The 24,813-nt window shown below is 45.0% G+C and overlaps 1 protein-coding gene across 3 annotated transcripts; it reads left to right on the top strand.

Moving 5' to 3' along the window:
* Window positions 1–36: 36 nt before the first annotated feature.
* On the top strand, window positions 37–23,007 carry LOC141570750 (NXPE family member 3-like). Of its 3 annotated transcripts, none has more exons than XM_074329163.1 (5): window positions 37–136; window positions 2,553–3,307; window positions 14,739–14,818; window positions 15,193–15,405; window positions 22,475–23,007. In XM_074329163.1, the coding sequence occupies exons 2-5, from the start codon at window positions 2,568–2,570 to the stop codon at window positions 23,005–23,007; spliced, it is 1,566 nt and encodes a 521-aa protein (XP_074185264.1). In that variant the 5' UTR covers window positions 37–136; window positions 2,553–2,567. The 3 variants fall into 3 exon arrangements, with proteins under 3 accessions (XP_074185264.1, XP_074185263.1, XP_074185262.1); XM_074329162.1 differs by lacking the exon at window positions 37–136 and adding an exon at window positions 533–1,566; XM_074329161.1 differs by lacking the exon at window positions 37–136 and having other exon boundaries at window positions 2,303–3,307.
* The last annotated feature ends 1,806 nt before the right edge of the window (window positions 23,008–24,813 follow it).

Genomic DNA, 24,813 nt, shown 5'->3' with positions numbered 1-24,813 from the left:
TTCTTATGTAGGAAAGGGGGAGTAGGTCAGGCAGGTTTGAAGCTGGGAGCTAAGGATTCTCTTCCTGATCCTATGGCAGTGTACCGAGGGTGGGGATTCTGGCAAGAGTATGTCCTGAGTCTCTCTACCAATTTAGGTAAGTCTGGTTTCACGCGGGGCTAGAGTGTAGGAGCTTCTCAGTTAGTTTTATTATTTCTCACAAAGGGGATTGGTCTGTGAATTGTTCCTGAATCTGTGTGTTCCTGGAGGTAAAGAGGATCCAGAGCTTCCTACTTTGCCACCTAAAAGATGTCACTCTGAAGTTTTCTCTTTTTATTTCTTTGTACACAGATTGTATTTTTCTTTTTATAATTCCTCTTTGGTGAAAGAGAAATTAAGGAGAGGATTTTGAAAACTTGAAATATTTTACACATACCAGAGAATGAATATATATATATATATATATATATATATATATATATATATATATATATATAATGTATATGACATACCAGAAATAATAAAACACACATCCATGTAACCTCCCATACCTAATAATTCTTTGCATGTTACACAGTTATTCTTGGTCTTTCTCTCTCCAATCTGTTCAAATTTGCTGTAACCAGAACTCTTGGCCTCTATTACCTGTCAGTTCAAATCTTCAGGTCCCTTTGTGTGGTGGCAAAGCAGCAAGTGGCAGGAGGAAAAACAGTCTCTGCTTCTGGGTCATGTTCACCTGCACTTTGTTTTGCCATTTGTTAGTGATGGACGGGGAGCCATTCTAATCTGTGATCTCCCAGTTCAGTGGCCCTCCTGATATTCTCCCAGCCCAGGATGAGGGCCTGTGAACAGGCTCCACAAGGATCAGAACCTTACGAGGTATACAACATCTGACAATTAAGCTCGCAAATTTGTTGCAACGATGTTGTTAACCTTTTTTGATATCAGAGTGATTATTCATTATGAATTTGTACCAATTGGACAAACAGTTAACCAAATTTACTATTTGGAAATCCTGAAAAGGCTGCGTGGAAAAGTTAGACAACCTGAACTTATCACCAACAATTCATGGCTCTTGCATCATGACAATGCACCAGTTCACACGGCACTATCTTGAGGGAGTTTTTAGCCAGTAAACAAATAACTATATTGGAACACGCTCCCTATTCACCTGATCTGGCCCCCAATGACTTCTTTCTTTACCAGAAGATAAAGGAAATAAATATTGAAAGGAAGACATTTTGATGACATTCAAGACATCAAGGGTAATACAAGGACAGCTCAGATGGCCATTCCAGAAAAAGAGTCCAGAATTGCTTTGAAGGGTGGACTAGGTACTGGCATCAGTGCATAGCTTCCCAAGGGGAGTACTTCGAAGGTAACCGTAGTGATATTCAGCAATGATGTATGTAGCACTTTTTCTACGATGAGTTCACAAACTTAATTGTCCAACCTCGTACTTCCCCCCAAGATGCCACGGGCCTCAGTGGGCCAAGCATCCCAAGGAACCACATAGTACCGGATTTGGAGCCCAGACTCTGTGATGTTCATTCCTGCTCCTCTCCAGCCCAGAAATGAGCCAGTCCTGTGAGTGTTTCTCCTCCAGTGATCAAATCAGACACTGCAGCCTCAAACACACCCTCCATGTGCCACCATGGATTTTGAGACTTGTCTTGTCTGAATAACACTTGTCTGAGCAGAGGGGACTATGGTGGGTGTAGGCGAGTATCTGATAGGCCAGGCGCACAGGCTTCCTCTCACATCTGTTACCACCCTCCATTACATAGAACATGGCCTCTCTCTACTGCTCTTCCTGTTTGCATCCTCACACTTCTCTGGTCTGTATTTGTGAGGTTGTGTTTCTCAGAATATGATACAAGAGAGCTCTGAGCCCCCAGAGGAGACTCTTTGTTGTAGCAAACACCATTTCTTCCTAGAAAAGAATCTGCCATATCTCAGTCCTTTTTCAAACTCACACTTGTGTCTGTGCCTTTCTACAGCTTCTCACTTTTCCAATGGTTTCTGTAGTTGAATCTGAGTCCAATTAGAGAGGAAGTTCCCTAGGGGATGGTCTAACCTCCTTCTTCTATAAACCTCAGCAGCATTGTGGAATGGACTTGCTCACCCACAACTCTGTTGGAAATCTAGGGTGGAGATGGTGGGAGAGAGGGACTAGGAAGAAAAAAGAGGACACTTAATCAGAATGACAGGTTCTGGAAGGAAAACAGGACTTGTGAGGCGTGAGGAAAGCTATAGATGTGACAGTTGCATGCAGACCTGTACTTATCTCTGTGTACGTTGTGGCGAGGGGGGGGGGTGTGTGGGGAAGGTGGTAGTAGAGGGAATAAGGCTGAGATAAGGAGACAGTTGAGATCCAGAGACATAACTTCACCTTCACACAAGATGAATGTGGTAATGACTCAGACACGAGGCTGATGAGTGACAGAGAGCCTGGTGCAGGCAGGATAGGACTCCTGGCAGAGGGGACTAGCTTTGGTGAGTGGACAGCTCCTGCCCAGAAGAAAGTGAGGGAAACACAAACCACTGATAGAGTCTCCTTTCTCTACCCACAGGTCCTCTATTTCAAGATGTCTTGGCCTGACAGCACCGTCCCTCGGCCCCCCGCACCCCGCCCTGCCTCTCAATCTGCCTCTGAGTCCACAGCATCTCCCTCCCTCTTGGACTCTCTCCCCCAGGAGCTGGCCAACCTCACCCACCTCCTGTACTGGCCTCTGACCCCAGGAGATGAGGGGGACTTTTTGGCCTCCACCAGCCCCCAGGCCTCCACCTACCACCTGAGGGGTCCTGCCCAGACCAGCTATGCCCTGAGAGGCTCCCTGGAGGCCATCCTTATCGCCAGAGACCACCGGGGCCGACCCAAGACCCACGGTGGGGATCTGTTTCGGGCTCAGCTGTTGGGGCCTGACTTGAAGGCTGGGCTCCCTGGGGATGTCCAGGATCTGGAGAACGGCACATACTTGCTGTCCTTCCCCCTGCTCTGGGCTGGGAAGGCCCAAGTACAGGTGCGCCTGATCCACTCCAGCGAGGCAGTTGGGGTTCTGCGAAGAATCTGGACAGAGAAAAGGGCCACAGTTGATTTTATGGGCTACTTTCGGGGCCCCACAGGAACTGAAGAGACTGTCATTTGCAATGTTGACCCCCAGTCAACTGGAACAAGAGGGCCTACCTGCCAGTACAGGGATGTGGATTCGGGTGAGCTCTGGTTCTGTGCTCGACCCTCTACCCTGCCTTGCAGCTCTTTAGTTGGGCACTCAAGTGGGCGTTACCTGAAAGTGACTACACCACGGGATGAGGCCCTGCTGTCATGGTAAGAAAACCCAGAATGTGGGATGCCGGCCCCACCCTAAGCCACATCCTGCCTTTTGAATATTGTCCCTGTGACCCAATGGCCCTCCCCAGGTTACACCCTCATTTATTTATACTCTCATTCAACACATGTGTTTTTAACACCATTATGTGACAGACTTTTCTACACAGATAGATACCCTGTTTCCCCAAAAATAAGACCTAGCTGGACAATCAACTCTAATGTGTCTTTTGGAGCAAAAATTAATATAAAACCCGGTATTATATTATATTATATTATATTATATTATATTATATTATATTATATTATATTATATTATATTATATTATATTATGTTATTACTTTATATTTACTATGTTATGTAGCACTCAGTCTTATAGTAAAATAAAACCAAGTCTTGTATTAATTTTTGCTCCATAAGACACATTAGAGCTGATTGTCCGGCTAGGTCTTGTTTTTGGGGAAACACAGTACATATCACAAAAACCTAGTCTTGCTATCCATTTAGGAAGGTTACAATCGATCTCCTGGAATTCTCCAGGAAAGACAAGAAATGAAATATTCAAGGCAGAATGAATGACTTCAGGGCAAAAGTGGCTTGAGTGCCTCATTCATTTCTTTAAATTCCTGCCTACACTAAGCTTTTCATCTGATTTTTCTTTATTTTGTTAGCTTTTCAATTATTTAAAAATCCATTTTTAAAAATATTTTTTTAAAATACTGTTTTTGTCCAGAATTTTTAGTTGTTCTCAGTGTAAAGGTTGTTGTGAATACTTGGACTGCCGTATTACCGGGAAAATTAAGTCCCCATTCTGTTTTATTTGTTTCCGTTGGTAACTTTAATATTTGTTGTTTCTATTTCTTTTAAGATTTATTTCCTTTTTCTAATTTCACGATTCAGAACAATATACTAATATATATATCAATCCTCTTTATATGGGATAAAAATTTATAGTTAAGGTTATAAATTTTCCCTCTGAGTACAGTTTTAGCTGTAGTCCCCAAATTTTGCATATGGGAGTTTCATTTTATTCAATATTATATGTTTTATAACTTCTATAGTGACTTCCTCTTTAAGTCATGAATTATTTAGGAATTATTTTTAGTTTCTGGATATAGCGTAGGGAGGCAGCTATCTTTGTATTTTTTTTTTAAATTTATTTGCATTATGACTAGAAGTATGGTGTCTAGTATCGATTCTTTGAAATTTGTTGAGAATTTATTTGTGACCCAACAGATGACTAATTTTTTGTTTGTATTCTATATTCCCTTGAAAATAATTTGTATTCTCTATTTCTTCAGAATGAAATTCTGAACCTATTTGATTTAGCTTGTTTTATTCCAAACACATATAACTTCACTATTTTTTTTGTCTGCTTAGTCTATTAGTTTCAGACATAAATATAGTATATTGTGTTTGTAGGTTTGTAGATTTGACTGCTTCTCATTGTAATTCAGGAAGTATTCATTTTATTTATTTCAAGGCTCTGTTGCTAAATGCATTCAACTTTGTGATTGTTTTATGTTAATGGTAAATTATTTATGTTACTTTCTTGCTTGTTGTCTTAAGTCCTAATTTTTACACTATGAATATTGCTAGAAGAGCTTTCACTTGCTTAGAATTTGCATGGCGTACCCCTTTTCATCTCTTTATATTTCAATGTTTTTTTGGTGTGTGAAATAGTCTCTTGACACGGAATGTGGCATTTGTTTAGGCGTAGTTGAATAAATCATAGAAAAGACTAGATCCATGAAGACAAGTAACTTTACCTAAACATAATAGGCATTCGAAACAATGGGGAATGCATTGAACAGAAATAAACAGAAAAGAATATAACTAGATCTGAACCTCAGTGTATATACATAAAGATCAACGTCAGGAGGATTAAAGACCTGAATGCAAAAAAGCAACCTTAAAACTCAGAAAAGGTTATAGCAGAAAATCTCTTTATGATTTTGGATTATGAAAATATTATTTTAGACATAACAAAAGGCATAAATCATAAAAGAAAATATTCATAATGGGGTGATATATAAATTAAAAACTTCTCCATGACCAAAAGTTCCCATAAACATAGTTTAAATCAAGATATAAGCTGGGAGATTATACCTGTAGCACACATAATTGACACAGAATTAGTACTTACAATAGAAAATAGTTATTGCATACATCAATAATCCATCCTTTTTTATGGCAGCCTGGTATTTCATCATATCAGTTTTTTTAACTAGTCACCCATTGAAGGACATTTGGGTTGTTTCCAGTTTGTGACAATTATAAATAAAGCTACCATGAATATTCATACGTAGATGTTTATGTGAACATAAATTTTCACTTCTCTGGAATAAACGTCTGTGTGCAGTTGCTGGGTTGTGTAATTAGTGGATATTTAATTTCATAAGAAACTGCCAAACTATTTTCTAGAGTGGCCATACCATTTTACAACCCACCAGAAACGTCTTAGAGGTCCAGTTTTTCTGCACACTCCCCTGTCGCCATGCAGCAGTTTAATCTCGCCAGGCAACAGTTTAACAGTTTTGTTTCCTTCTACCTGCCCCCAAAGAAAGGAGAGTCTCTAAGACAGATCCTTTCAGGGACTTTGCGAAACCTTTGTGTTTGCACCTTATGCCTCCCTGTTTGGTCCCAGAAAGATGACTGGACAGTCAATGAGGAGTAAGATTCCTCACGGAAGGAACAACTCAAGCCAGACCCAGTCATGGGGACCAACAGGAGAATCCATGGGGTTCACAGAGGTGGGCACAGTCTCCCACCTTCCTGAGGCTAAGGAAAGCCTCTGCCTTGGTGGCTGCATTCCTTCCCAAAACCTGCAAGGGAAGTGATTCAATGAGGTGCTTGCTCTCCATCTATTCATATGCATATAGGTTTTGTCCCTTGGGGAAGTTGAGACTTAAGGTCCAGCTGTCTGCAGGCAAGGGTGATTGACTCTAATAGGGTTTTCTATTATGATGTATAGAATTCACAGATCTTGAGATTGACAAGCTTTATCTCCTGTGCTTCCCCACCTAACTAATAAAAGTTATTGCACAGGCCCGACCAGGTGCTACAGCCCAGACCTTGAGGCTGCCGGTCCCTTAGCCTCCACTTTTAAACTCTATTCATGGCTGCTGTCTTTTCTTAACCCTGAGCCGCTCTACTGACTCCACACAACTCTCGTCACGCAGGACGAGACACTCCCCAAAATTTGGTCTTTACACCATTTTTTATTTTAGTGATTTATTTATTTCTATCTAAAGAGAGATCTAGTTCAAACCTGGCCAAATGTTAAGATCCTCTAGAGCTGGATGTTGGGTACATAATAAAGTAACTTTAACAATGTGCATAAAAAGTAGAAAAATAAGGCAGGTAACAAGGTCAGATGAGTCTTTCAAGAAGTTGTCCTTTGAAGGAAAGGAACCTGACTGAGTTGTAGATACCGGGAGAGGTAGTGGAAGAGGTGCTTCATTCAGTGCAGCAGATGTGATTATGTTTATATTCTCGGGAAAAAGAACTGGGGGGGCAGAAGTTGAAGATGGTGCAAAAAAGAAGGAGGAGGAGGAGGAGGAAAGAAAGTGGTGCAATCTAAAAGCTGCAGAAGGAGGTAGCATTAGGGTACAGTGGCACCTCTTCTCCAAAATGGGGCGAGTAGGAGGTCAGGATGGGTGCCGGTTGACATATTTTCTGGTAACGGAGTTAATGTTGAGAAAGCTCCTGTAAATTAACATGCTGCCCCTGCCCCTCTCTCCCCTGCCTTGGGAAGTGAAGGAAGAAATACAGGTAAGGGCCAAGCTCAGCTTTGAGGACTGGGAGAGACAGCGAGGTGGAAACACACAAAAAGATCGCCCAACAGCATTTCCTGCCTCAGTGGAACTCTAGCCCATCAATTTTAGAGACAGCAGTTCACGCATACATTCATGCTACAAATATGTATTCTTAATAGCTATTTATTTAATTACAGACTACTCAGCAGCTCACAATCCTATTGTCTGAATTTTTTGTTTTGATAAAAAATTTAAATATAGTTTATTGAAGTGTAATTTATATACAATGAAATGTCCTTGTTTCAAATGTGCAGGTCAATGAGTTCTGATAAATGTGTACACTTGTGTAACTGTCACCACAATCAAGATACAGAATATTTCCACCATCTCTGACGATTCCCTTGTGTCCCTTCCCAGTCAAGTTCCCTCACCCACCTCCAAGCCCAGGCAAACACTGATTTCCTTTCTGAAAGTATATGTTAGTTTTGCCTTTTCTAGAATTGCATAAAAATGGATCATGCAGTTTGTACTCTTGTATCTGGCTTCTTTTGCTTAGGAAAATTTTTTTTGTGATTCATCCATATTGTTGCATATCAGTAATTTTCTCCTTTTTTTCCTTTTTATTAATGAATGGTGTTCCATTGTATGGATAGACCACAGCCTGTTTATCCTTTCACCTCTTGATGAACATTTGGGTTGTTTCCAGATTTTGGCTATTATGAATAAAGTTGCTGTCAACATTGTGCAACTTTAACAATTTTTACCAACAACAATTTTGTGGGCAAATATTTTCATTTCTCTTAGATAAACACCTGTGTGTGGAATTCTGAAACTGTTTTATTACTAGAGTTTATGGTTTTGATTTACAAAATCGAGCAGATCGTGCAGAGTTCCCATGTCCACTTTCCCACACAATTTTCCTATCATTAACATCTTACAGTAGTGTGTTATATCTCTTACAATTCAAAAACCAATATTGATACATTATTATTAGGTAAAATCCATGGTTTATTTAGCTTTCCTTAGTTTTAATCTAATGTCCTTTTTCTGGATCCCATCCAGAATACCATATTACATTTAGTTGTCATGTCTCCTGAGGCTCTTCTTGGCTGTGACATTTTCTCATACTTTCCTTGTTGTTGATGACTTTGACAGTTTTGAGGAGTGTTGGTTAATTATACTCGTATTGTAATATTCCTCTCTATTGAAATTTGTCTGATGTTTTTTATGTTGTTGCGGAAGAATGACGAGGACCGAGAAACTCAAGTGGTTCGCAGAGATCAGGGAGAACACAGCTTTATTACACCAGTAGGCCCAGTGGGATTGTTTCCAAAGAACTGAGCACAGACTGGGGTCAGGCGCTTTGTTTTATAGGGTTAGGCCTCCGAGTTAGGGGTGAAATCTGGCCGGGGTGCCAGGTAGGTCCGTCCCTAGCAGCTGTGATCCCTCAACTTTTTTTTGACAGGGAGGCCTCTAACTATGGTGCCCACGGGAGACATCTCCGATAAGGTATGGGAGGAGGAGGGGGACGGAGCTCCGATAAGGGGGAGATTGAGCTCTTAGGGGGGCCTGCAGGAAAAACCGTCCCAACATATTCCCCCCTGTTGATGATTGGAAGGGGAACCCCGAAAGATCATCATCTAAACAGAGAGTGACAGCCCCGCAGGGCAAGGACGTGGGCGGTGGTCAGACAGGAGACGGCACCTTCGATGAAGTGGACAAGGGCAGCAAAGATGCACGGGCCGATGGCAGCAAGGAGGAAAATGGAGAGCAAGGGGGGGTCAGGAAGTCCAGGACTGAAAGCCAAACCCCCAGGAGGCGAGCTCCTCGCAGCGGTTCTATATGCGATCCCCGGAGCTCACAGACCCTGGTGGCGGGGATCCGAGACTGGCCCATGTAGCAGCAACATTCTTCTTGGAGGAAGAGGCAGGTCCCGCGCTTTTCGGCCGTGAGCAGATCCAGGGCTCCCCGGTTTATGAGGGCGATTGACGCCAGGCTGGAGAGTTGGGTCTGAAGTGACATGAGTGAGTCTGCGCCCTGCTCCATGTCATCATTGATTTCTTGAGAAAGTTTGTAGTAAAAGTCGATGGAAGTCCCAAGGCCGGAGCGGCAACCCCTGTAAAGATGCCAGCACCTATGAGGAAAGGGATGAAAGCCCCACGGCGGGTGCGAAGGGAAGGAAAGACCCGCGACTGGAATTCAGCGTCAGCAAAAACGGCGGCAGAAGGAGAATGAAAATGAGGATGCAGCCACCTCCACCGTGATGTGTGCTCTGATACCTGTATAGGTAGCTTCCGTTACAGAAGAAAGTGCAGGAGGGCAAAGGTGCAGAAAAGCTCTGGCAGTGGGTGTCGGGAGCCTAGGAGAGGCCAGGGGGCAGGTAGCAGGCTAAGTTTGAGGCAGGAGCCAGGGGACGCTGACCGAGCGGGAGACTATGGAGGCTCTGAGCTGCTTGGCAGGGTCCTGGGCATCTGGGAGTTTGGCCCTGCGGAGGGAAGTCAGGCCGAGGCCATGGCAGCAAGGCTGGGGCAGTGCAGCCCGAGCCATCGCAGCAATCTGGGCCGCCACAATGTTGCAGAGGTCAGTGCCCTGGACTCCACTGCCATCAGAGGACCCGGTTTGGGCTAAGTAGGTCCAGCAGACAGACCCTCGGGGGAAGAGATTGCAGGGGAACTGGGAGGTCTGAGGCTCTTGTTCCGGACCGCTGGAAGCAGGGACACTTCGAGGAGAGACCCAAGGGGGAAAAGGCAAAGAAGGCCTAAGAGCCAGAGGGCCTCAGGCAGGCGAGCACGAGTAGAGGAGAAACCCATAACAGAAATCCGGACAGGAGGAGACCCCGCTGGGTGGGGGTCCAATCAGGCAGGGTCGTAGAGATGAGCAAAAGAGAGACCAGAAGGGTCAGCAGGCAGAGGGCGAAAATGGTTAAGGGGGGGAACTGTTATTCAGCTGGTCTTCTTAAGCGTGGTCTTCAGTGGCTTGTCCAGGCAGGCTGGTCCGACTCTGCTCGCTTGACTCAGGAGTGGTGAATCCACGGTGTGATTCTGGAGACCTTAAGAGCAGTGGGTGTAACAAGGATTACTGTGTGAGCCCATCTATATTGGGCAGAGGGGCTCATGCTTCCAATCTTTACTTAGACCCTGTCACCTGGAAAGTGGGGATGGACAGGGGTCCCTAATGAGTCAGGAGTTCTTTCTAGTAGATGTGAGTGCAGGCCTGTAAGGATCTTTCCTAGGGCGATAAGCTGACCTGGGAGTTACCTACTACTTTGAGGCTGCCTGGGATGGATGATAGCAATGGGGGAGGCCGGCCCTAGAGAATTTTAAATGGGGGAAAAACCATCCTTTTGAGGAGTACACAGGGAGCGGCGGGCGCCTAAGGGGAGTAGATCCATCCATCCCAGGGAGGTTGTTTTTTTTTGTTTTTGTTTGTTTTTTGCATAGCTTAGACAATGTTTCTTTGAGGGTACAGTTCATATACTCTACTTTCCCTGAACTCTGAGGCCAGTAGGCTGTGTGAAGCTTCTAGGAGACACTGAGGGCTGAGGCCAGAGTCCGTAGTACATCTGAGATAAGGCTGGTCTGTTGTCCTGTGAATGGTGAGGGGAAGCCCATACTGTGGGACGATTTCGTGGAGGGGAACTTTGGTGACCTCTCTGGCTTTTTAGTTCAGGTGAGGAAGGCTTTTACCCAGCCCGAGAAGGTACAGACTAAGACAAGAAGGTATTTTGTCCCTTGGTGAGGGGTTATGAAATGATTATGGCTGGAGTCCTTGAAATTCTAGCTCTCGTTGCCTAAGGCCGTATGTTGTATAAGCAGCTAGGAAGAGTTTGGGTGGAAAATTGCTGTCAGTGCAGCTGCAGTCAGTGTGAGACTCTGGGAACAAGATCACCCCTGGATTGTCTCATAAGACAGCAGAACTGTGGCTGGTGGCGTCCAGTACTGATATTGGCACTTTGATTTTTCTAGTGTCTTCCTCTTCTTCCTTTTCACACTCAGCAAAATTATAGGTCAATTTTTCTTTTCCTTCCTGCTGATGGAAGTAGGTGAGTCTCCCTTTTACAGATGGGTTCTCCATCTATTAGTAAGGTAACATTAGAGTCAACGCGATCTTTGTTTGGGAACTTAAGGAGAGGTCATATGTGCATCGCACTTTTATAAGAAATGAGAAGGAAATAATAAGCAATAAATCTGTAGTTGCTGTTTAGACTAACCAAATAACAAAGAATCGTGTCCCAATACTGTCAGACAGAAGCCAATCAGCACAGTGGCGCCAACCTCGTTAAAAGACTGGAGATTCACAAAGTCAGCCTTTTCCCAAGCAGCTCTCAGTAAATTTCTCAGGTGTGTATTCAGAGATGCTAAGTACGTCATTTGCTTGTTTCTCAGTTTTGTGACAGCAGTTTTCCTTTGGTATTATATACTATGGCCTTTAAATAGTCCCCATCTCAAGAACCCAGAGACATTCCACACATCGCCCATCATGTTGCACTTGGAATACCAAAACTGTCACAGAGTTTGTAAGCAGAAAACGCCTCATATGAAAATTAAGTTAACTTTTATGCAATTTAAATGTGGTCTTCAAGTTCCCCTTCGCAGGGGTGAAAAGGAAACCGCTTCCCTGACTGGGAATTGAACCTGGGTCACCCACTTGGCAGGCGACAATTCTACTGCTGCATCACTAGGCGAGCACTAAGTGTGGCAAAGTCAAAGAAGGAGAAATCCAGAGATACGGCAGCTGGGCGGAGCCTTCCTTTGATGGTCCTCCTTATTTCTTTTTTCTCTCGCATCACCCAAATAACATTGATTTCACGGTAGTTTGGGGGCTGGGCAAGGCCCAGGCTGTGCTCCCCGAGCACGGGGGCAGCTGGGGTGGTCGCCGGGGGTGCTCCCGGGTCCCCAAGCCGAGCTGGGGAAGGCCCTGCCAGTGGCTGCAGTCAGGCCGCGGTTTTGCCTAGGTCCGCAGCCCGGGAGCGCGTGGGGTGCGGCGGCAGGGGGGAGCCCCCGGGCTTCTTCAGAGGCGGCCGAGTAGGGACCAGTGCCCTGGTCGCTGCTTTAAGGCTCTAGGGTTTTTCCTTCCACCCCGAGGGCTGCTGAGCTTCCACTGCAGAAATGCTCTTGGTGTTGAAAAGGCAAAAGAAAGGGATAGTATTGCCCCTGGCGCACGGCCTGGGAGCTCTGTGCTCTCAGCTTACGCAGCCCACGCTTGGGTCTCGGGTAGGGGAGCTCAGGCGCCTTCTTCCTGGTGCTGCAGACCCGGGCTGGAAGTTCCAGGACGGGGGAGAGGGGGCGGGGGTGCCGGGTGCTGACCGCCGTTGGCTCTTGGTCCCCTCCCCGGAGAGGTTGGCCCAGGGAAGCTCGAAAGGGGCTGTCTCTTCCTCTCCACCAGGCTCTACCAGCTGCATCCTCTCTCCACCAGGCTCCCTGGGGCGAGGTCCAGAGGGTGTGCAGGTCCAATCTTGCTGAAATCGCTGCTTCCCAGGGCTGGGGCAGGGAGAGGGAGCCGAGAGAGGAGCCTCTTTCCTCCGCTGTGTCGGCTGTTCCGCTGGAGGCGGCTTTCATGTTAGCTGCAGGGCGCTCACCCGGCGCCTGGGCCCGGGTCACTTTCCCTCCCACTCGCACTCGCCTGGAATGTGGGATTGTGATTGTTACTCTACGTTCTGGAGGCGCATCTCGGCGGTCCCGCTTGCGCTGCGGCTTGCGCTGTCCCCAAACACAGTGGATCGCGCTCCCCAAAATGTTTTTCTGGCACTCAGACGTCTGTCCTCAAATATTCAGTGGAGTTTTCTTGTGTCCTCTTGGTGAAGGGCCTTTGTCGGAGGGGTGTTAGGAGTTTCTTTCAGAGCCTGGGTTACAAGAATCCTGCACTGTTCCTTTTTACTAGAGCAGAACCGTACCCTAAAGTGGAAGGATCCTGGCAATTTCCAACCCGGAGTTAATGTATGGAAACTGACCGGGTGACCAGGATTGTCGGTCACTACAATATAAACGTGTAGGACAACGACCAGGTCTAGGGTTCCCTCTGACGGCCAGCCCACGTTAAAAGTGGGCTAGTCTAATTCACAGAGGGCTCTTAATTTTTCCTGGGATCATGCAGATTCCATAATTTCTGCCAAAACCTTTCCTAAAATTCTTTAACATGCAGTCTAGGACTGCAGGCTTACTTTGCTTCCCACCCATAGCTACTATGTCGCAGACGGTGGGGAGGGGGATTTACTCAGGCGCTGCCCTGCTGGCGTCCCTCGTGGGGCACTTAGGAGTGTTTTTGGCTACAGTGTAATTCCAGAATAATTTCCAGACCAGGCCACTCTGTGGAGTGAATCACTGTTATGCCACACGATGCTCTTCGAGAATCAGGGCGAAGCATATTCAGGCTTCCATAGCCAAAGCAATGGAATCAAACAATCAGACACACAATCAGTCACTCACACACGGGGTTGACACCCTCCTATGGGTGTCCCTGACTGGGTAGGTTATAAGACCCTACTGGGAGGTGATCAGGCTCCCCTTCTCTCACATGGGACAGGACTGGCTCCAGACAATGGCCTCGAGGCTTACCTGGTCCGATGGGAGGATCTGACTGGTTGTCCCCGGTCCCTTTCAGTGGGTCCAGCTGGGGAAGTGCAGGCTGTGGCTGCCCGGGGAAGCCCAGTCCGGGGTCCGCCAAAATCAGCAGGGCGCGCCTACACCCTTATTGGGCCTCCCGTTGCTCCGCAGCCTGCTTCTCGCCCCACACCAGTGGTGCAAGGGGCCATCGCAGTTGGGTTTCCTGGCCAACACACCAAATGTTGCAGAAGAATGATGAGGACCGCGAGACTCAAGTGGCACGCAAAGATCAGGGAGAACACAGCCTTATTATGCCAGCTGGCTCAGTGGGATTGTTCCCAAAGAACTGAGCACTAACTGGGGCCAGGCGTTTTGTTTTATAGGGTTAGGCCTCCAAGTTAGGGAAATCTGGCGGGGTGTCAGGAGATCCGTCCCTAGCAGCTGTAATCCCTCAACTTTGTTTTGACAGGGAGGCCTCTAACTATGGTGCCCACGGGAGACATCTCCGATAAGGTATGGGAGGAGGAGGGGAGCGGAGCTCCGATAAGGGGGAGATAGAGCTCTCAGCGGGGGCCTGCAAGGAAAACCATCCCAACAGTATAATCAGAAGTGGGTTATGAGCTTAGGGGAGGAAGATCACAGAGATAAGGTTACATTTCCATCATAACATATCAAGGGTACATACTAGCAACTTGAGTTATGAATGTTGATATTAACCTGGTTATTCCACACAGTGCTCTTTGTGAGTTTTCACATAACAGAAAATTATTCTGTTTCGTGTTTCTTCCAGGAAGTTTGTCTTTCCTGGCATGCTTGTGTACCTCCATTTATCAGAGAAAGAACTACACAACCCAGCTTCGATGTTCTTTTATTACCTGGACTGTTAGTAGACTGACAAACAAAGTGTAGATTGATTGCAGAAGGTCCAGATTCCTGGTATGATTTTCTCTTCCATCATTTTTGAGTCTTTATTATAATTGCTTCACAGTGTGAATGTGCTAATTGTATTGTATCGACCTCAAACTTTGGACTTAGAGTAGAAGTCACAAGTCAACCATCATATGCTCATACTGGTCTCCAGCTTTCACCTGGTCACCCTCCCTCAATGCTCACTTTTGGTGTTTCTCTAGGAAAGTGACAGACATCGAGCTCCCTCAGGGCATTTCTCCAATCCAGGTCAGAATGGCAGCCCCAGGGAACAGCAGCCTGGGTGAGTGGGGCTGGCATATGCTGGGGGTTTTGCGGGTAATAGACTTGGAGGGGTTTTATTCCTTGATTGGGAGTAGAGCCCCAGCCCCCCTGCTAGGACAGTATAGCATAGTGGTTTAGTAACATGGGCTGTAAAGTCAGACTTTTGGGGTTAAAATGCTATCTCTGCCAGTCACTATTCTTGATGATGGGTAAATTAATTAATAATTCAGGACCTCAGTGTCCCCACTTGTTAATGAAGATAAGAATACTACTTCATGGATTTTTGTCAAAGAGTAAATGAAATAATATAATATATGTAAAGAGCATAGAGGAGCACCTGACATTTTGTAATTTATAAACGTTAGCTCTATTCTGTTTTCCCCTTTCCTGTAGCCCTGTCCCCACGGCCCCCGTGCCATCCTGGGCTCCCGGCCACAAAACCCTCTGGCTTCTACCACCAAGAAGTGTGGCACTCGCTGTCCTGCTCCAGCCGTTCCTTCCCCACTGTTGACAGCATCCTGGGCTGCCTGGCTGGCCACGTTGTCCACATGATGGGAGACTCCACGCTTCGGCAGTGGTGGGAGTATCTGCGTGACAAAGTGCCCTGTGAGTGGCCCTGAGGGGAGAGGGCAGGACACCTGAAGCCTCAGGAAGGAAGAGGTGAACAGGGAGGGCTTTGCAAGACAAGACTCCTATGTTACAGAGGTTGGGGCAGTATGCCGGGAATTTTCCAAGAGCAAATGAGCAAAGGAATCAGAGCTGAGAGAATGTAATTATCATCACCAAGCTTCCTTTCCAGTTTGGTTGACCGGAAGTTATGTAATGAACTCATATGACAGCATTAAAAAAAACGTTTCAAATAATACAATTTCTGATAATGATGTAGGTGATGTTGGATCTGCCGGCAGTTTCTGAGTGTGGGCCGGGATCCTGTCTCGTGAAGCCGAAGAATGGAAACACGGACCAGGAGAGTAAAAAAGTTTTAAAAAGAGGATAGTTTATTAGAGGCAGGAGAAAGGTTGCAGCTCCTGAGTGGGAGGGTCCCCAATGGGGTGCCCTAACACTGAGGCAAAAGCTCTTACTTTTAAACCTTCCTTTGCCTGCTTGGGGAAGGGGAGGTATTTGAAGAAGGGAACTTTAGAAGAAGGGAACTGGCTCCTTCTAATGAAATTCGTGTACCAGGTTTGTTCTGCTTGCCCATCCTAAAGGAATTAGCAAAGTAACCCACTCTTATCTATCAGATCTGCTCCATTTGTCAGGCCAACATGAATTTTATGATTAACCTCAAGGCCTTGTTACATTATGTCCTGGAGTGAAGGAGTGATATCAAAACCCGAAGTTTTAGGATATGGCTGTCTTTTGTTTATTCCACCAGGGACCTCCCTGTCTACCTAGGGACATGCTAACTCTCCTGTATCAATAATACAAGAACAGTTCCCGATTTAGTCTTTAAATAAAATCCCGTTTACTCTCTTAAGTAAAATTAACATGAATGTATTGAAGTTCAGATTTTTGTACCCTACCTACCTCAATTTCTTCCTCCTCCTTTTCCTCCCTTCCCTCTCCTCCTCTTTTCTCTCTCTCCTTTCTTTGCCTCACTGTTGTGTCTTATCCAGCAGCTGATAGAGCTATGGTTCTCTTAGCACCTAAAACCTGAGTGACTTTTGCTGAATGAGCGTCATTTCCTCAGCCCCTCCAAAGTTAATTTAATCCAATCTCAACTCTTCCATGTTGAGAGTTAAAAAGTCAAGATTAATGGAAAACAGAAAATTTTCACAGAAAGAACTTGTGAATAACCTCTCATTTAGAAAAGAAAAATAAACACTTAGCATCTATAGTGGTTATTTTAAATAAAATTATGTCCAAGCATCTAGTACCTACTCCAAAGTTACTACAAGTCTTGAAGATACCTGAGTGGGAAGGTAGAACAGCAGAGCTAGCCTGAATGCCTGTTGGACTTGGCCCACTATTCAGTGGTCATAATCTCTGTGAACTCAATTGTGAAGTTAGCAACCGGCTAATTGTGGCCCTTACTTACCAGGTGTGTGAGGAAAGTCCACTTAAACATATTATCTCCAATCTCGGGTGGGTAGTGCAGATACAATCCTGTCTTCCTGCAAAGTTTAGAAATTTACCATATCGTCACCCTCAGTCACTAGGCCTAATTTGAGGTTCCCCTTTATTTTAAACAGTTTATTGAGGTGTAACTGACAAGTCATAAACAGCATATATTTATGTGGACAGCTTGATAAATTATAACATACGAGTATGTACATCTGGAAAACAATGTCCACACATAAGACAATTAACAGATCCACCACTCAGAAAGCTTTCCTGGTAGTCCTTGCTAATCCCTCCCTTTTACTCTTCTCTGTCCCCAGGCAACCCGCACATCTGCTTTCTGTCTTTTTAGCTTAGTTTGCATTTGCTAGAACTTCATATAAATTGAATCATACAATGTGTACTCTTTTCTGTGTGTGGCTGCTTTTACTCAGCATAATTATATTGAGATTTGTCCACATTTCTGAATGTGGCAATAGTTCGTTCCCTATTTATTGTTGTGTAGTATTCCATTGTATGTATGGATATACCATTATTTATTTATCTGTTCATCTGTTGATGGACATTTGGGCTGTTTCCAATTTTTAGCGCTTACAAATAAAGCTAAATGAATATTTGTGCACAAATGTTTGTATGGGCATATGCTTTTATTTCTCTTGAGTAAATACCTTAAAATGGAATGTCTAGATCATATGCTAGGTATGTGTTTAACTTTTTCAGAAACTGCCAAACTTGTCCAAACTTGCTATAGCACTTTATGTTTCCACCATATATTTCCCCAGTTGATCTATATTCTCACCCACACTTGGAAAAATCAATCATTTGAATTTTAGCTATACTAATACGTGTATAGTGTTCACAATGGCTCACTTGAGCATTTTTTATGATGGCTGCTTTAAAAATCCTTGTCAGATAATTCCAACATCTGAGTAATCTTGGTGTTGGCACTTGGCAATAGTCTTTTCTTATTCAAATTTGTGATTATCGTGATTGTTGGTATGCTGAATGATTTTCTGTTGTTTACTGGACACTGTGGGTATTATGCTGTGAGACTCTGGGTCTTATTTTACCTTTGTTCTTTTCAGCCAGCACTCACCCTGTGTAGGTGTAACACGCAGGTCCAGGTGTATGTTCAACTTCCTTTTGGGTCCGGCTGATGCCACCCCAGTGAACATGGAGCACCAATTCCACGGCCTTGTTGCCACTGGGTGAAGGTACAAGTTTACGTTTAGCTCCACACCTTGCCCTACTGACACCGGGGTGGGCAAGCACAGGGCCAACTGGCATTTCTTCACTCCACCTGTTTCATGCCATGTTGCTACCAGGAGAGAATGGAAACTCGGATCCCTCCTGGAGTCAACTGTGTTTTAATCAAGCTATATGTTACTTTGAATTCCTTGTATATTGCAAAGAACCAACTAGATATTTTGCAAGATCGCTACTGGATCCTCTGTGCCCAACCCATTGATGAGGAGAAAGAGACCGAGAAAGAGAGGAAAAGGGAGAGGGAGAGAGAACAGAGGATTTTGTGGGTGCTTTATGTCCAGGCATGGAAGTGGCATACATCTTTACTGCTCAGGTTGAATGACTACAACCCAGTCTTGGTCCAAACAGAGAATTTGGCAAATACAGTCGTCAGGAAAAGAAAATACAGTGGTAAGCAACTAGCTACCTTCCTCTTCCCACCTTTCCATTGCATTTATGTTAATTTTAGACATATCAGTGAACTGTGTTTATATTTATAATTATGTAAATAATTTTCTCTTAAAAGTCAAAACTAATATGATGATTTAGTTGCTTGTTTGGTAATTTGTTTTGCTTGTTCCTTCCTTCGTTTTTTAGTTGCTTGTATAGTAATCTGTTTTCCTCTCCTCTTCCTTCCCCTTCCTTCCTTCCTTCCTTCCTTCCTTCCTTCCTTCCTTCCTTCCTTCCTTCCATCCTTTCTTGTTTTTCATTGATAAATATTTATTGAGCACCTGTGATATTCAGGCACTGTTCTATGTTATGACAACATAACAGTGACCAACAACAAAACTACTAATATTCCAGTTTTGTTGTGCATAAACGCTAATGGAAAGACTCAGAAACAAGTCACAGATAGTGAAAAGTTCTGTGAGAAAAAATACTGTGAAAGTAGAAGATGGTGAGGCAGAGGAAGATAGATAAATGGTCAGGAAAGATGCGTCTGAGGTAGTTTCACTCCACCATGCTGACTGTTCACTTGAAATCATGACCACAAACCTCTAGGATGCACTAATGCTGCACAGTAATCCCAGCAGTTCTCAAACGTGGTCCCCAGACCAGCTGCATCGGCACCACCTGGGAGCTTGTGAGAAACGCAACTTCTCAGGCCCCATCCCAGACCTACGGAATCAGAAATTCTGGGGAGATGCTCAGTCTGTGTTTCAACAAGTCTCCAGGTGATGCTGATGGGCACTGAAGTTGGAGAGCCACTGTCCTGGACGACTGAACCCCCGGCCTTGTTGACGATGTCACAGCTTCTCCTTTCCCGAAACCTTCTTCATCCTCATGGTCAGCTGCCGACCCTTATATTTTCTTAACAAAACAAAGCAATCAGAAGTGAAATTCCAGATTTCCACCACCACACCTCCTCTCTTACCAGCATCTGTAGTAGTATTCTCTGTATTGCCACCTGTTTTTGAAAATGAACTCTCCATGCTCCTTCCACTTCAGCTCTAGGTCTCCTCCCCTCTTACCCGTTCAAGGACATCTCTCCACCAATTTCTCCCTTCCCTCCTAAATCACCTTCCCTCTCAACAGCAACAGCATAATTTCCGTCACATCCCCATCAGCATACAAAAACGGATAATTTAGTTGGCGAACTCATCCTAGAAAAAGTGCTACATACCTCATTCCTGAATAGCACTGTGGTCACCTTCGAAGTGCTCCCCTTGGGAAGCTATGCACTGATGCCAGTGCCTAGTCCACCCTTCAAAGGAATTTTGGGACTCTTTTTGTGGCATGGCCATCAGAGCTGTTGTTGTATTACCCTTGAGGTCCTGAATGTCATCAAAATGTCTTCCTTTCAATATTTCCTTTATCTTCAGGTAAAGAAAAAAGTCAATGGGGGCCAGATCAAGTGAGTAGGGAGGGTGTTCCAATACAATGATCTGTTTATTGCCTAAAACTTAGTCACAGACTGTGATGTGAGCTGGTGCACTGTAGTGATGCAAGAGCCATGAATTGTTGGTGAAAAGTTCGGGTTGTCTTAACTTTTTTAATGCCTTTTCAGCACTTCCAAATAGTAAACTTAGTTAACTGTTTGTCCATTTGGTACAAATTCATAATGAATAATCCCTCTGATATCACAAAAGTTAGCAACATCGTTTTGAATTTTGATTTAGGCTGAGTGAACTTTTTGGTCATGGAGAATTGGCTGACTTCCATTGTGCACTTATACGCTTTGTTTCAGGATCGTATTGGTACACCCATGTTTCATCACCAGTGATAACACAGCCCAAAACATCGTCTTGCCTCTCCAAAAGGTCTTGGCAAACTTCGACTCTCCTTTGCTTTTGTTCATCAGTGAGCTCCTTCAGGACCATTTTTGCACACACTTTTCTCATGCCAAGATTTTCAGTTCAGAGTTTCCTAACTGTTTCTCTATCAATGTTTACTTGGTCTGCTATGCTTCTCACAGTCAGCCGATGATTTTGACACACAATTAGACAAATTTTTGCAATGTTTTCATCAGTTCTGCTCATTACTGGCCGCCCTGACCTCTCATCATCAGTGACGTCTTCTCCGCCCTCAAAAAAACATTTAATCCATTTGTACACTGCCGTTTTCTTCATGGCATTATCTCTATAAATGTGGACTAACATGTCCCTGATTTCACTTCCACTCTTGCCAAGTTTAACAAGAAATTTAATGTTTGTTCGTTTGCTCTAATTCAAGCTCAGACATTCTCGCGATGGCACACAAAAACATGAAACAACAATAATGAACACCACTCAGCAAGACACCATCACATTATCGACACAAACACATCTGTGAGACATTGACATACCAAGGGTAGGAAACCTTACCGAGCTGTTTGTACGATGCTTCCAATATAAGCGCAGGTGGCAGATTTGTGAAATTAATTGATAGACCTTTATATTAATCAGTGTGCATAATTTTATTAAAAATTTTATTATAAAATATAACATAGAAAATTCATAAAGCAGTTTCCATTGTTATAAAATGATCACCCATATAACCTCCACCCCCATTAAGAAAGAGAATGAGAATCTCACTCCAGAAGCCTTCCTGGTACCATGTCTCCTCCGAGTTATAAATCTCTCTTCTCCCATTATTCTAGAAATCTTTATTCTGTTCTAGTATTTAAGCCCTTGTTTTTCTTTATAGTTCTGCCAACTTATTAGGTATTGCTAAACAATGTACAAGATGAATTTTGCCTGATTTCCAACTTCATATAAATGAAAACATACACTATGATTTCTGTTGTGTCTGGTTTTTTTTTTGTATTTAAGATTCATCTATATTCTTTCATGGGATTGTCGCTCATTCATTTTCACTGCTACATGGTATTTAGTTGTATGATTATATCACACTATATTTTTACATTCTACTGTTGATAGGACTATCATGAAAAATGCTGCTATAAATGTTCTTGTACATGTCACTTTAAGTCCACATGAGCTTGTATTTTTGTAGGATGTCACCTGGTGATGGTTTTGCTGATGAGAGAGTAGGTACATCTTTAGACTTTTTGGTTCTGCCAATGTTTAAAAAGTGGTTTTTACCAGTTTACTCTTTCACCAGGGGTTCTTGTTGTTCCACATTCTTGCCCAACATTTGATATTATCATTTTTTTATATTTGGCAAAAAGTATGGGTGTATCATAGTGGCTTATGTGGTTTTCATTTGAATTTTTCTATTAGTCATGAGAGAACACCTTTTTTTTTTTAAGTTTTGGATATTGGGGTATCTGATTGACCTGGCACTGTTGACTGAGAAGCCATCTTTTCCCCATAGCTCTACAGGGCATCTTCGTCATGAAGCAGGTGTCCTTATGTCTATCTGTTTGGGGGATCTCTATTCTGTTTAGATATTCAAGACCATGGTGGGCATTAGAGAGAAAATATTGCCTGGGCAATTGGAAGTGTGGAATCAAAGCTCAGGAAGCCATCAGATCTTAGACAGAAACTGAGGAGGTAGCAGTGAATGAATTCCCCAAAGCGAAGATGGTAAAGAAAAGTGGATGACAGTGATAGAATTTTAGGGACTACCACATTTACAGAATGCAAAGAAAATATGAAGCTGACAATTGAGCAAAGAATGACCAGAATGGTAGAAAAAAATGGGATAATGTAGTGTTAAGGCAAGAAAGAGAGGATTCTGGAAGAGGTCACTCAGCATGGAGAAGTCAAATGTCTTAGAGAAATAAGAGCAAACTGAATAGGAGTTAGGATGGATGATAGTGAGATTCTTGGCAACCTTGAAAACTGGGGGTGGGGCGGGTAAGCATTAGGGTTTAGAGACAGAATGCTTATGCCCTGGGATATGGGACTAGAAATTTCATTTGTACAAGAGGATGGTACACAGTCCTATACTCACTCCTAGGCCTCCTCTCTCTTCCTCTCCACAGCCCTAAAGCCCATGGATCTACACGCCACATACCAGACGGGGCCCCTGATGGCCGTGGAGACCACTCGGAACATAGTGCTGCACTGGCGGGCCCACAGCTGGCCCCTGCGCTCCGCCCGCACACCAGTGGCCTCCCTGCACTCTGTAGCCCGAGAGCTGGGAGGCCTGGCAGGGGGTCCCCACACCGTGGTGGTGCTGGGGCTGGGCGCCCACTTCACCACCTTCCCTCCGTCCATCTTTGCACGATGGCTGGCAGGGATCCGGGCAGCTGTGGCTGCGCTGCTGGCCCGGGAGCCCGGCACTCTCGTGGTCATCAAACTGGCCAACACAGGGTACAAGTCCGTATATGGCAGTGACTGGTTCACCCTGCAGGTGAACCGGCTCCTCCAAGCTGCCTTTGCCGACCTCCATGTGGCCTTTGTGGACGCCTGGGAAATGACCTCCAGCCTGGCCGTGCCCGACAACATCCACCCAGGGCGGCTCATCGTCGGCAATGAAGTGGACCTCCTCCTGTCCTTCGTCTGCCCCACCTGAGAGCCTCTCGGTCTGGCACTGTGTGGATGGAGAAGCTGGAGGGTGATCAAGCCTGCAAGCCCTTCCCTGGGTGGACCGTACCCCTTCTCTGACCCCTTCCTAATGCACAGGCCATAAAATCAACCAGGAAGAATTGGGATGTGGGTGGTGGCAGGGGAGAGCAGCCTAGCAGTGGTCCAGTGCATCTTGAGAGGTTTAGATCCCACATGGAAAAGCAGTGCTACGAGGGTGAGGGTGGGGACAGAGCTGGCAACATCTGTTACATCCAGTAAAGGAGGATTGTCATTTTCTGTGTTGGAGTTTCTCTGTGGGGTGTCAGCAAGCCTTGCAAAGGCCTAAGACATGGATTCCATTTCAGTTTATCAGAGCCACCCTAGTGGAAAGCCTGAGTATACATGTGAAGACTTTTATGCACTAATTGGTAAAATAAAATATTTATTCTATTTGTCAAAAGTAATACATGATCTTTGTTGAAAATTTGAAAAACTGTGAAACAATTAACAAAGAAAATAAAAATCACCTAGAATCCCATGACTGGGAGACAATCACTGTTCAAGTACATACGAGTATGATGTATTCCTGCTGTGGGTCTCAGGGCCGCAACTGGTGCTCGTTCTCTCCCTCCTCCACTCTTTATTCTACATTCCTTCATCCTCAGCTCTCCCCTCAGCATAGCTTGGTGACTTACTTGGTAGTTGGCCCAAAGCTCCGTCCCTGAGGACATGAACCATTGATAATATGTCCTTCTCACAGTGGGTTTGCTGCACATATCTGTTCACAGTTACAGTGGTGTGTGCAGTACCAGGAGGTGGTCAAGGGGACCATCTGCGTTCCACAGATTCCTCCCTGCTCCCGTGGTGTGAAAGTGGCCTCATGTTTCCTTGTTGATCAACTGTCCCTGCCAAGTTGGCGACTTATCTTGCGCAGGAGTCCAAAGTGTCCTAATGGCACCAGTAAGTGTGCAATTCAATGGCATCGTTGCTGTATCCACGGGCAAGAGTGTGCCCCCTTTGGGGATGAAGACCTCTAACTCTGCAGAGCCCAGAGTTGCAGGGATAAGAAGCACAGAACCCCCAGAGAATCACTGGGTGCAATGCTGCCAACCCCTGATTCCTATCAGAGACCCAGCCCCATATAGGGGTCTCCGATCTAACAAACACGACATGATCTCACTTATATGTGCAAAGCAAAAGAACAACAAAATGAGCTCACAGATGACAGAGAATAGACTGGTGGTTGCCAAGGGTGGGTATGAGGCTTGGGTGAAATGGGTGAAGGAGGTAAAAAGGTACAAATCACACCTCACATTTCCACACTCATGGGGATCAATGAAATACACAGCTTGCATCTAGGGAGACCAGACATGGGAGCAGTTGGGCCCGAGGCACCTGGACAGCAGGTTCTCTGTGAAGATTGCCCAGAGCCTGTTTAAATGGTCTGTGCTGCCCAATGGAATGGGCAGTGATGACCCCTGGTGGGGTCCAGCACCCTCCCCTGGCAGCCTGGAAAAGAAGAGACTATCCAGCCAGGTCCCACAGTTACTGGGGCACGGCAGGCATAGAACCCAGGACTCACCCCTCAGGCAGGCCACCCTTTGGGGTCCTATCGGCCACTGGGTCCCTTGTCCTCTCTTCTGTCCACATTTCCAGCTCTTACCAATTGACTCAAGCATCTTTCACAGCCCAGAGGACTGCATGACATCAAGGCTCTGTGACTCAGTTTCCTCAAGGGTAAATGGAGATAACGACACACCAACTACAGAATGTTGTAAAGCTGAAAATGAGGCCATGCATGTTTATGGCCTGA

This window comes from Rhinolophus sinicus, linkage group LG03 (genome assembly GCF_036562045.2).
Source record: "Rhinolophus sinicus isolate RSC01 linkage group LG03, ASM3656204v1, whole genome shotgun sequence".
Classification (NCBI taxonomy): domain Eukaryota; kingdom Metazoa; phylum Chordata; class Mammalia; order Chiroptera; family Rhinolophidae; genus Rhinolophus; species Rhinolophus sinicus.
Note: the sequence above shows the minus strand (reverse complement) of the source record. Positions and strands in the feature narration are given on the sequence as shown.

Coding starts and splice junctions, on each gene's coding strand:
- LOC141570750 (XM_074329161.1), top strand. CDS start 2,415: ATGAGTGACAGAGAGCCTGGTGCAGGCAGGATAGGACTCCTGGCAGAG. Junction 3,308..14,738: donor GATGAGGCCCTGCTGTCATG/GTAAGAAAACCC, acceptor GTGTTTCTCTAG/GAAAGTGACAGACATCGAGC. Junction 15,406..22,474: donor TCTGCGTGACAAAGTGCCCT/GTGAGTGGCCCT, acceptor TCCTCTCCACAG/CCCTAAAGCCCATGGATCTA.